At 44.5% G+C, this 13,153-nt stretch overlaps 2 protein-coding genes across 2 annotated transcripts in view; one reads left to right on the forward strand and one right to left on the reverse strand.

Moving 5' to 3' along the window:
* The window catches only part of LOC129380024 (copine-4-like), a 45,443-nt gene extending 43,798 nt beyond the window's left edge, over positions 1–1,645 (reverse strand). Inside the window, 1 exon segment of the mRNA XM_055060990.1 lies at positions 1,534–1,645. The gene's annotated coding sequence lies outside the window, so the exon portion shown is untranslated.
* Positions 1,646–3,149: 1,504 nt separating this feature from the next.
* LOC129380025 (CKLF-like MARVEL transmembrane domain-containing protein 4) lies at positions 3,150–11,518 on the forward strand. Its single transcript, XM_055060991.1, has 5 exons — positions 3,150–3,255; positions 5,048–5,171; positions 9,109–9,285; positions 9,374–9,472; positions 9,903–11,518. Exons 2-5 carry the CDS (start codon positions 5,055–5,057, stop codon positions 10,065–10,067), a joined length of 558 nt encoding a protein of 185 aa, XP_054916966.1. The 5' UTR covers positions 3,150–3,255; positions 5,048–5,054; the 3' UTR covers positions 10,068–11,518.
* The last annotated feature ends 1,635 nt before the right edge of the window (positions 11,519–13,153 follow it).

Genomic DNA, 13,153 nt, shown 5'->3' on the forward strand with positions numbered 1-13,153 from the left:
ACCGTTCATCCAACCGTTCATCCAACCATCCATCCAACCGTTCATCCAACCATCCATCCAACCATCCATCCATCCATCCATCCATCCAACCGTTCATCCAACCGTTCATCCAACCGTCCATCCAACCGTTCATCCAACCGTTCATCCAACCGTTCATCCAACCATCCATCCAACCATCCATCCATCCATCCATCCAACCATCCATCCAACCATCCATCCATCCAACCATCCATCCAACCATCCATCCAACCATCCATCCATCCAACCATCCATCCATCCAACCATCCAACCATCCAACCATCCATCCAACCGTTCATCCAACCATCCATCCAACCGTTCATCCAACCGTTCATCCAACCGTTCATCCAACCGTTCATCCAACCGTTCATCCAACCATCCATCCAACCGTTCATCCAACCGTTCATCCAACCATCCATCCAACCGTTCATCCAACCGTTCATCCAACCGTTCATCCAACCGTTCATCCAACCGTTCATCCAACCGTTCATCCAACCATCCATCCAACCGTTCATCCAACCATCCATCCATCCAACCATCCATCCAACCATCCATCCAACCATCCATCCAACCATCCATCCATCCAACCATCCATCCATCCAACCATCCATCCAACCATCCATCCATCCATCCATCCAACCATCCAACCATCCATCCAACCATCCATCCATCCAACCATTCATCCAACCGTTCATCCAACCGTTCATCCAACCGTTCATCCAACCATCCATCCAACCGTTCATCCAACCGTTCATCCAACCGTTCATCCGTTCATCCAACCGTTCATCCAACCATCCATCCAACCGTTCATCCAACCGTTCATCCAACCGTTCATCCAACCGTTCATCCAACCGTTCATCCAACCATCCATCCAACCGTTCATCCAACCATCCATCCAACCATCCATCCATCCAACCATCCATCCATCCATCCAACCATTCATCCAACCGTTCATCCAACCGTTCATCCAACCGTTCATCCAACCGTTCATCCATCCATCCATCAGAGGAACTTTCATCATTAAACTAAACTTTTTTCTGTTGAACTAAAATCACCAAAACAACCAACAGATCAAAACATAAACAAACCAAAGTTAATTATTTCATAAATGTTTTTCTCGTTAAGGTTCCAAGTTCCAGAACCTTAAAGTCCAGTTCTTGGTTTTTTTCTGACCGTTGGACATTTTCCTTCATGTCCATCTACAGACAACTAGCTGTGATTTTGCTTTGTGTGAAGAGTTTGGGTTGGTTCATCATCATCATCATCATCATCATCATCATCATCATCATCATCATCATCATCATCATCATCAGCTGAGGATCACCTGGAGAGGATCATCAGATCCACCAGGACAGAAACCAGCTGAGGATAAGAACCAACCTACATCAGGGGGAAACGAACCAGAAACAGAACCTGTCACCGGCAGACAGCAGACAGAATCCGGATCATCTCTGACCCAAACCTCAGCAGCCTCACACTCTTCCTCAGCAGCATCAGAGTCTTCCTCACTTTTACCTGCTCGGATGAGGAAAAGCTTCAGAAAAACATGCGGAAGTTTCCAGTTTCAGCTCAGCGGCTCCGAACTGAAATCAGCTCTTCTTCACCCTCATCCTCCTCTTCCTCCTCGTCTGGCTGCTGGAGAGCCTCTCCGCTCCGCAGCCGCTCTCCGCACATTTATACCCGGGGAATCCCGGAGAGGAACGGGCCGCGGCGCCCCCTGCAGGCCGAGTCAGGCAGCGCGCCGTGAAGAGAAACTTCAGCTTCTTTCGGCGGAAATAAAATCAGCTTTTCTTCATGACACATCCTCCAGACCAGCGCGGAAGCATCCCGAGGTGTGAGGACGTTCCAGAAGTATTCATACTGGTTGAACTGAGCAATACAAATCAGAAAACAATGGCTTCGATCTGAAAAGTGTGGCATGCTTCTGCATTTGGAGATGGATGGAAGCCAGAGAATCACTGAACATAAAGCTTCCTGATATGGGTTTTCAGCTGGACTTTGACTAGGCCATTCCAGTGTGTTCAGAGCTGCTGCCCTGCAGGAAGTGATGTGAGTTTATTTATTTATTGCACAAAAATCAAATCAGAAAAAGGACAATCATAAAAACTACTGAGGATGTTGTGCAGGAAATGTTTCAATGACCTAAAAAAATATTTTTGTTCACAGGGCAATATCCAATATCCAACTTGAAAACAACTTTGCTGCAGACCTTTTAACAGCACAAACTTGCACAAACAGAGCAGTGAGCACTCAGACTATTTGCTGGATCTTCTGATGAGGCTGGCGGTTCTGAGCTGACTTTCTACGCCTGGGGTCTGAAAAAACTCCCATTTTTGAAAGCTTTATGCGTTTTAGAGACATTCGACATGTGCTGCTGTTTGATCAAATATGGAGCTTTGTAATCTTTCAGTGCAGCACTAATTACATAATAATGTATTTTTCTGTCTCTTCTGTATTTCAGTTACCAAAAAATCACTTCTAAAAGATCTTCAGAAAACAATCTTTTATTAGGTGTTCGGTGACTGTGTACCTGCACACAGTTCCAAACTAAATGTCGAATTCAAAAATTCTATATTTATTTTGGGAATTAAATGTTTAGTTTGGATGCTAAACATTTAATAAAGCATACATTTTTGGTTGTTGATTAAATATTTCGTCTCACCCAGAACGTTCAAGACAAGATGTACAGAAAATGGATGGATTTAATGTTTAGTTTCATCTATGATACTCTTTATGTTTGAATTACATGTGAAAATATGACTGTAAACTGTTACATATTTCATATGAACATTATGGGATGTTTGTAAAGTTACAAAGTCAGAAAGCTTTTGGTTTAATCATTAAATAGAGAAAAAAATAGTGGTCATTTTTCAAACATTGAGCTTCCGTCGTTTTCCGCCACTAGATGTCGCTGTTAGAAACCAAACTCCAGGCTTTTTTCTCATCACAATCAAACTTCAACATCTTAGTCACTTTGTTTCCACCCTTTGAGCTTCATTATGGATGAAAAGTGATGATTCTTGTGTTTAACCTACCTGAAAGATAAACTGTAATCGTTTTAGACTTTACAAAACAGCGACGTCGAAAACTTCCGGTGGGTACCGGAAGTTCGGTTTTGCGTTCCAGCTTGATAAAGTTCTGAAAGGCGGAAGTGGAGGAGAAACAAAGCCCAGAGGTGACGGAGTTGGAGTTTAACTGTAAAGTTCTTCTTTCCTGAGACCCGGGAAAAACACAGCCGTGAGTTTTAACCGTTTGTCGTCTCGTATTTCTCAGATTCTCATTTTCTGGCCCTTTCGGTCAAAAAGTTGAAACTTCATCGCCTTAAGGCCGCTGACGTTGAAGCCAAACGTCTTAAAATGTCTTGTTTGACTCGGAATTAAAAGTTTAAAAATTCACGTTTTCTTAAAGATCTCCATTTATTATTGAGTTGAATCCTCTGTGAAAAGCCGGGATCTGCTGGGATCTGCTGGGATCCCACTGGACCAGATCCAGCTGCTGGAGCCATTCAGATCAAACTTTGGTCGGATAAAATCCGGGCCGAACTTCCTGCAGGACTCCTGGCTGAACAGAAAACCCATATATCCTCTTTTTAGCTGTTTAGTTTGGTAACTACCGACGTTTTAGTTTAAATTGTTAGTTTTACGGATTGAGTTTGGTGGAGATAAAGTCCGATTTTCCCAGAAAGTTTTGTTGAGGTGAAATGTTTAAGATTTGCTCTGATTAAAAACCGTTTTTCCTTATATTTCTGAATCACGGTTGGTGTTTTAAACCTGAGATGATGGGAAAGTTTGAAATTGAACACATGGTTGCTGTTTTTCACTTTCACTTGCAGAGCAAACAGAAATCCCCTCCAAATGTTTGTTTTTGGTTTTTCCTTGAGGTCACATATTTCCCTGCAGCTTCATCTAGTTCTGCATGATGTTAGGAATAAATGTCATTCATTGAAATGTTGAATATTGTCTAATTATTGCAGTAAAGTTTGCAGTTCTGTCGCAGTAACATGTAGCATTATTCTAATAATTGACCCAAAACATGCATGAATACTGATATTGTGAAAATCCAGTCATCCTACAGATGTTTTTATGTAGAAATCTGTGTCTCATCTGATCTTCAGTTTGGTTTTTCCGACAATTTCTCTGTTGTTTATTGATAGAATTGAAACAAAAAAGGGTCATTTGTGTCTCAGAACCAGTTTTGGATCATAAGAGCCTCAAACTTTCTGGTTCTGGATCAGAGACGTTCACATTTCTACTTTAGTCCTAGCTGCTGTTCCTGATCTAGACCAGAACCAGAACCAGGCCATGCATCAGCCTGTGGTGCGTTCAGTGCCTGTCAGGAACATTTAGCTCCAGAATCTTACAAGTTTCAGTGGTTCGCCCGGTCCTTAGAGGAAAAACAGAAGTCTAAAATGTTCCCTGTTCCTCAGCAGATACATGAGGCCTAAACCAATCACAGTGAAGGGCGGGACCTCCTGCTCTCTGATTGGCCCAGCTGGTCACCAGGACAAAATGTGGCAAAGCTAAACCTGAGCCTCTAGAAGTCATCTGATGCTCCGCCGAGGAGCCGCCAACCGCCCAGGTCCAACGTCGGCTTCCTGCCACCCGGGGGGCAAAGGGGGCGTCGCCTTCCTGCCACCCGGGGGGCAAAAGGGGGCGTCGCCTTCCTGCCACCCGGGGGGCAAAAGGGGGCGTCGCCTTCCTGCCACCCGGGGGGGAAAGGGGGGCAGCATCATGCTGCGGGACAAACAGTGAAGCAGACCAGACTTTTCACCCATTGGGCCAAAAATAATTTTTAAAAACTAAAATATCTCAGTCCATGAAACATTTCACTCATCGTTTGGTTTCCTTCTGTTTTATCATTTCATTCACTCATTTATTTTCACTTAAGTTCAAATTTCCTCTCATTGAAAGTCTTTACACACATTCTCAGGCGGCTGCGCGTCTCTTCTGCAGAACTTCTTTAATGAATGGTTCCAACAGGAAGTGGTCATAGACCTGGACTCTGATGCGTCTTCCTGTTCTGTCTCCAGCTCCATCATGGCCAACGAAGTTTACACGGCGACAACGGTTTCTAACCCGAAGGCGCCGTTCTGGCTCGGCCCGGCGTCGGAGCATCTGGACACGCCGCGCTTCGCCCTGAAGATCCTGGAAGTGGTGAGGTCAAAGTTCACTCAGCTCTGAGTAACGCTGTCTGGGCAGAACCGCCCGGGTCCTCTGGTTCTGATCAGGCTACCTTGGTTACTGCAACTGGGCTCGAGGTCCAGATGTATAAACACGGCTGGATCAGAACCAGAACCGAACCAGAACCACTGAACTGAGTCGGGAACTGTTCAGTTCAGTGGTTCAGTTCATAATCAGATTAAATTTAAACCTTTTAGTTTCAAGCTGTAAACTAATCCAGTCTTTCCAGTGGAAGGTTCTGTTCATGTTCCGGTACTGACCCGGTTCCCCAGTCTGGTTTCCTGTTGGCTCCATGCTCTGAACCCGTTGCTGTGGTTTCCCTGAGTCACTTCTTCTTTCTCTTCTCTCTGAATCCTCGGTTGTTGTGACAGGAAGTTTCACTCGTCGCCTCGTCTGTCGGCTCAGAGTGACGCAGAGGCCAGAAGTTTACATACAGCCAGTGAAAGACGCGGGCGGCCATGTTTTTTGGTTCTGGTTCGGCTCAGGGTCGTTTCTATAAAGACATTCTGGTCCTTAAACGCCGCTCAGCGAGGAAGACGGATCAGAACCACGTGTTGTCCTCCACACACGTGTTGCGATGGCAGCATCATGCTGCGGGACAAACAGTGAAGCAGAACAGACTTCTCACCCATTGGGCCAAAAATCATTTTTAAAAACTAAAATCATAAAAATCTCCTTTCAGAGAATCCTGGTCCGAGATCCAGAACTAGAGGTGGTTCTGATCCAGGTTTTTCATTCTGGGTTCATCTGAAGAAAAATATATAATTTCATCATCAAAATAAAATCAGAATCTGGGTCAAAGTTCCACGGAGGAAATTCAGATTACAAGTCAACGTTCTGGCCGTTAAAGTTCAGGTCCGGTTCTGGTTCTGCTCTTCAGCAGGAAGCAGCAGACGGAGAAGTGAAAGTTCTGCAGGACCCGTTTGGCTGCAGTCAGCAGAACCACCTGCTGTCGCAACGGCGCCTAGTAGGGCATCCGGGCCGAACAGAACCGGCTGCAGAAACCGGATGTTCAGAGTTCTGGGCCTCCATCTGACCGGTTCTGATTCTGTAGGACGGGTCCATCTAGAACCTTCCTCTGGTTCTGTGTTTGGTGGCCCGACCCGGCTCCTCACACTGGACCGGTATCAGAACCAGACGTCTGACTGAGTCAGTGAGTGATCAGAATAAACCGATCAAATCCACAGAGTCAGCACTTCCTGCTGCAACCTTTCACAATAAAATCCTTCCTCTTTTCTCACATCCTGGGTCCAGAGGCTTCAGGGGGAAAGAAGGGCAGGTTCTGGAGGTTCTGGAGGTTTTGCAGGTTCTGGAAGTTCTGGAGGTTCTGGAGGTTTTGCAGGTTCTGGAGGTTCTGCAGGTTCTGGAGGTTTTGCAGGTTCTGGAAGTTCTGCAGGTTCTGGAGGTTCTGCAGGTTCTGGAGGTTCTGCAGGTTCTGGAGGTTTTGCAGGTTCTGGAGGTTCTGCAGGTTCTGGAGGTTCTGCAGGTTCTGGAGGTTTTGCAGGTTCTGGAGGTTCTGCAGGTTCTGGAGGTTCTGCAGGTTCTGGAGGTTCTGCAGGTTCTGGAGGTTTTGCAGGTTCTAACTCAACACAGAGCAGAGGCTCCGCCCCTTCAGGTGGAGGACATAGATATATATACAATAGATTTCTTTTGAGGCAGCGTCTGGATGTTGTCTTTCTGTAACAGTCTTGTATAGTAACAAAGTAAAAATACTTCACTACTTTACTTAAGTATATTTTAGAGTACTTCATACTTTCCTCGAGTAAGAACATTTTTGATAACTTTCGCTTTTACTTCACTACATTTCCGAACTTAATTTTATACTTTTACTCCGATACATTTTCAATGTGTGGTTTAGTTAGTCGTTACAAAAAACGAGAGAGAAACACAAATGTTATGACCAACCAACTGACCGACTGCAACAAAGTCTACTTGCCTGGGCTTGTTCATCTCCAACAGGATGCTCAGGTTTCTCCTCCCCACCTACGTCACAAAGTCCAGCAAACAGTCTGATTGGTTAGTGCTCCGTTTGGTCTGTGCCGTTAAAATGTTCGTTTGTGCAGCTTTGGTTTCTGAGATATTAAAATGATTTTTAGGCCATCCAGAGTCACCATCCCCCCATTTGCTCCAAAACAAACCAAAGTGGGCTGGTTCATTAATGCTCCGTTTGTGCCGTTAAAACAAACGCAGCAAAGTTGTTTTCAATGTGGATTTTGACTGTTCCAATATCCGGTGTGAGCGGCGTCTAGCTCGAGGTTGATCCGATTCATGAACGCTAATTTGGGCCAGCCGGTCTCTGGTCTCCTCCTTCCTCAAGGTGTCGGAGTTTCACTCAGGGAGAGTCAATAAATTTTACATCCAAACTCTCCAGAGAAACTCATGGAAATAGATTTCTTGCCTTGTGACCAACTGACACTAAATTCATGCAGTTACACGAGACACACTGTTCTCTAGTGAATTTTTAGTCATACTCAATATTTTCAGTAATTGTAATCTTAAAAAGTAGATATTTTGGATGGCCTAAAAAATCATTTTTAATATCTCGGAAACCAAAGCTGCACAAACGAACATTTTAACAGCACAAACCAATCAGACTATTTGCTGGATTATTTGAGTAGGTGGTGTCAGCTTCATGGAGGTCTGTTTCCTTCTCCCATTAAACACCAAGTTAACTAAAAGCTCTCCTCTTCAGATGTCAATAAGCTGCATTTCCCTCCCAATTCTTTTTCTTTTGCATAATGACCAGTTGTTGCACCTATAGTGTGTGAAGTAGAGGAATCCTAACGGGGTTTTTTTTATGTTTGCTGCATTTTCTGTACTGACTATTTATTTTTCTCATTTTCAGCACTGACCTTACTGAAAGGGAAAACTTGAGGCTTATAGAAACTTTGTATTTTCTGTCCTGGAGGGTTTACTAAGAAGCTGGTTCAGTTGTAAAGCAGGTTAAGTTAATCTAAAGCAGGTTAAGTTAACCTAAAGCAGGTTAAGTTAACCTAAAGCAGGTTAAGTTAACCTAAAGCAGGTTAAGTTAACCTAAAGCAGGTTAAGTTAACCTTGTAGGTAAAGCATCTAATGTTCTTAACTAAATGATGCTGCAGGTTTATCTATTAGCAGGTTTCATTTTCTCTGCACTTGGTTGTGTTCATTATTTTAAGTATATTTAACAAGTTTACCAAAATATAAAAAATGTCATTCAAACTGCATTTGCCTTGTTTTACTTTTTACTTTTCATTTCATTACTTGAGTTCATCCATTGTTACAGTAATTTCCAGACTTCAGTACAAAACATTTCAGATACTTTAAGACTTTAACTCAAGCAACATTTCAATCAGTGACTTTTACTTTGACCAAAGTCATATTTTGGAGCGGTGCCGATACTTTTACTGGACTCTGAGATTTCACTACTTTATACACCACTGCTCTGTAATGTTTTAGTTTCTGCTGCTGCCTTTTGTTAGCAGCTCTCCATTAAAACCAGTTTAATCTCACTGGTTTCAAATGAAACTCAGTATGAACTCAGGAAGAATAACCAGTCGGTTCCGTTAGCAGCTACATGCTAGCCTCACTGCAGAACCAGGAGCAGGAAACCAGATTCTCCATCATCCATTTTCTTCCACCCTCGTTCCTGGTGGGTCAGGAGGTTCTGGTGGGTCAGGAGGTTCTGGTGGGTCAGGAGGTTCTGGTGGGTCAGGAGGTTCTGGTGCCTCTCCAGCGAACGTTTCAGGGTCACCTGGAGGTCGCAGGGCAACACAAACTCTTCCTGTCTATTTGGACGCTGGCTGATGATGTCATTATGTAGCGTCACCTGGTTGGCTGGTAGTTTACAGATCAAGATGGCCGCCCTTACTGGGCCGGATACATCACATAACTGTGGTTCTGGTTCTGATGGTTTGCCGCGCCGTGTCCCCAGCTGCTGTCCCTGGTGGCCTTCGTCCTGGAGGAGACGGTGTCCACCTGCCTCAGCTGCTCTCCTCTGTACTTCTTTGAGTTTGTGAGCTGCACAGCCTTCCTCTTCACGGCGCTGCTCCTCTTCCTCCTGTCCACCACGCTGCACAGCAGGGTGGGCATCAGCTGCTGGCCCAAAGTGGTAAGGTTCTGCTCTGGTTCTGCTCTGGTTCTGGTTCTGTCTGTTCCTGTTGTATTACTACTGAAGTGATGATTTTTCTGTCCTGCAGGACTTCCTGTACACGCTCCTCATCGCCGTCTTCTTCTTCATCGCCTCCATCGTGTTTGCAGCCAACAACGGCAAAACGACGGTGGAGACCATTGCTGTGGTGAGACGCTGTCCCCCAGGGTTCCTCCGCGTCCCCCAGGGTCCCTCCGCGTCCCCCAGGGTTCCTCCGCGTCCCCCAGGGTTCCTCCGCGTCCCCCAGGGTCCCTCCGCGTCCCCAGGGTCCCTCCGCGTCCCCCAGGGTCCCTCCGCGTCCCCAGGGTCCCTCCGCGTCCCCCAGGGTCCCTCCGCGTCCCCCAGGGTTCCTCTGCGTCCCTGGGGGACGGAATTATTTTCTTCATTATGAGAATAAAGTTGTGAAAAGATTGTTCTGAAATAATAATAATAATAATATGATGATGATGATGATGATTTTTCTGTGTTTAGAAACAGAAATGTTTTTGTTGATGTTTTTTCTTATTAAATTCACTATTTTCCATTTTTGTAATTTTCTGACTTTGTTTAACTCCTGGTTTCTTATTTCCTGTCTGCAGCTGTTCGGCTTCCTGGCCATGGTGGCGTTCATCCTCGACGTCATCCTCTTCCTGAAGGTCAGAGGTCATCCCTTCCAGGGCGCTCAGGCCCCGCCCACCACCAACGGCGCCGTTCCTCCGCCTGAGGCCGAGAAGCTGAACGGAGACGCCAACGGAACGGCGTAGAGCACGGCGGCGCCTGCGGGGGGCGCCTGCGGGGGGCGCTCCGTCAGCCAATCAGAGCCGCCTGAGACACAAACTGGTTTTTATTGCTGTAGATTCAGAACCAGCAGACACTAAAACAACCAAACCACTAAACTCTGCTCCACTGGGAGTCACACGCCTTACTGGTTCTGACTGGTTCTGACTGGTTTTTACTGGTTTTCTCCTGCTCTGCCAGCTTTGCTTTTTAACAGTTGCCTTATAATTCTGGATATCTTGTAGAAATTATGTAAGCTCCTCATTAACTTGCCACCGTTTCTTGATGGTTTTTTTGTTTTTAAATGGAATTTTTCTGTAAATTTTCAGATTTTTGTAGATTTGTCCAGATGTGTCGATTATTTTACTCCCTGAAGGAAGATGAATGTTTGGTTTTCCAAATGAATCGGGCAGAAACTGTTCAGCTGCACATTTATGTCCAAATGAAATGTTTCATATCAATCATCTGCAGATTTCACGGCAATTAGGATGAATCTGAAGTGAAACTCCTGTCACTGTCCAGCAGGGGGAGCTGTAATCTCATTTGAGTCATTTTCCATCATTTCCTCTGAAATCAGTTTCTTCTGATGTGAAACATGAACCGTGTGACGTTCCTGCAGCCCATGGATTTATCTGCCTGCAGCTTCGTGTTTCTAAATGTTTCTGCTGCTGAGACAGAAAACTGATCATATCGGATCTCCGGTTTGGGTCCGGGTGCAACGTCTGTCCTGCTGTTACACCTTTAATCGTCTTAAAGGAAACTATGTACTTCCTGTCAGGCTAAGGGAACCACTTCCTGTTTTTATTTAGTAGAAAATCACAGTTTCTGCCTTAAAGATGATCTTTACCTTTTCTGCTGTTTTATAAATGTTCAGTCATCCGTCAGATTGAGCGGTTTATGGTAATATCGTTGGTTTTGTCTCCGTATCGTTGGTTTTGTCTCCGTATCGTTGGTTTTGTCTCCATATCGTTGGTTTTGTCTCCGTATCGTTGGTTTTGTCTCCATATCGTTGGTTTTGTCTCCGTATCGTTGGTTTTGTCTCCATATCGTTGGTTTTGTCTCCATATCGTTGGTTTTGTCTCCATATCGTTGGTTTTGTCTCCGTATCGTTGGTTTTGTCTCCGTATCGTTGGTTTTGTCTCTGTATCGTTGGTTTTATGCCCGTAGACTAGAGAGGACTGCAAGTTCGAGGAGAGCTTTTGTTTCTCCTGGTTTAGTTTCTTCCAGATCTCCTGATCGATCTGAACATGTTTGAATCTGTTTTATTGCCAATAATCTGTGTGACAATCATGTAAAAACATGAATGCAAGCGGTTTTTCTGTCAGACGATCCTGTTTGTATCGGCATCTTCAGATCCAATCAAATGTTTTCTATGATTTGTATGAACTGTAACTTCCTGTTTCTCTGTTGCTGCATTTTAATAAACTTTTTAACTTTATTCATGTTTTGCTTCTGGTTTCTTCCTGTTCAAACATCAGAACCACTTCAGTTCTGCAGAAACTGCCAGGCTCTTAATTTGAAGAACTTTATTTTGTGAATTACTAGTTTCTCTAACTGGTTTAAAGGGCCAGTGTCATGTAAATTTCTCTCATCAAAACAAACTGTGAGTGTTGCCTAGATTTAACAAATCAGATTTAACAAACCATTCAGTTGCTCAACTCCTGGGTGGCCCTAGCCCCGTCTCCGAGGCGCAGCTCCTCCCCCACTCGGCTCCTTCAGACTAGCCAGCAGTAATTAGCAAACAGATGCTAAGCTCGTTATAGCAGCTGCTGCTCAGAGCGACGCTGGTAAAAATGTCAAAGCCTTAATAGAGGAGCAGTGTTGGGACGCCGTACTGGAGGCAGAGCTTCAGAAAGAGCAGGAGCTTCTTAAAGAGACAGAGGTGTTAAATTATGAAGTCAAATTTTTTTGAAATATGCATTACTTCTAACTTCTGTAGGTAATATGGTGGCTGTATTATAAAATGTCACTATTTGCCTCTTTACTTTTAGTTTCATGCTTCACGTTTCTTAGCACTGATCCAGTGATCAGTTCGTTTTGATCCTCTGAGGAGGATTCAGTTTACTGTCGTCTGGCATCAGCCAATCAGAGCCCAGATTAGACCTGTTGTTGCCCCGCCCATAGCCACGCCCGCCACTTTCATTTGATAGATAATTCAAAGTGACACTACAGGAACACATTTAATTATCCATATCAGCTCTTTCCAGTTTGCATTTAATGATCTGATGACATATTTAAGAAATTAACCGTCTACATAAATGTTAAACATTTCTTTATTAAAGTTTAAATAGAGCTGCAGATGTTAGTTCATCTTTTCTGGATTCAACCGAGTCCAGCTGATTCACTCATCACCTGGGAAGTCTGCCCAGTTCTCCCAGTTCTCCCAGCTGCCTTGTGGACGCACTGTGCCGGTTTGGCCAGCAGGTGGCAGTAAACGGCTTCACCAGATCAAGGAGAATAAAGTGAGATTCAGGAGGACCAGCTGGGTTCTGGTTCTGGTTCTGGTTGTGTTGAAGGGACAGTATTCTGTTTTCCATTCACATATTTCCATTTTCCAGTCCAGTAATTATGTCACATTCAGTGTTATAAAAGTAAATATGTCAAATATGACAAAATACATTTCAGCTCCTGATTTATTATCTTGAAATTGGGCCTCTGTCTGTTTAAGAAGCTCCTGCTCTTTCTGAAGCTCTGTCTCCAGTACGTCGTCCCAACATGGCTCCTCTATTAAGCCTTTGACATTTTTACCAGCGTCGCTCTGAGCAGCAGCTGCTATAATGAGCTCAGCAGCTCCACCAGCTGTTTGCTAATTGCTGCTGGCTAGTCTGAAGGAGCTGAGTGGGGGAGGAGCTGCGCCTCGGAGGCGGGGCTAAGTCCACCCAGGCATTTTGTCTGAAAGAATGAAGGCAAAACTCCTGTGAAAAATATTAAATCTGTGGTTCCCAAAGTTTTTCTTCTGGCCCCCCATGGATTCCAACAAAGTTCCCTCCAAAAAAGAAAAATAAATCTAAAATTGTAGTTCTATACTGTAGAAGAAATGTGTTCCCTCAAGCACATTTATTTTTTATTATCT

Source organism: Poeciliopsis prolifica, unplaced genomic scaffold (genome assembly GCF_027474105.1).
Source record: "Poeciliopsis prolifica strain line A6 unplaced genomic scaffold, Auburn_PproV2 SCAFFOLD063, whole genome shotgun sequence".
Classification (NCBI taxonomy): domain Eukaryota; kingdom Metazoa; phylum Chordata; class Actinopteri; order Cyprinodontiformes; family Poeciliidae; genus Poeciliopsis; species Poeciliopsis prolifica.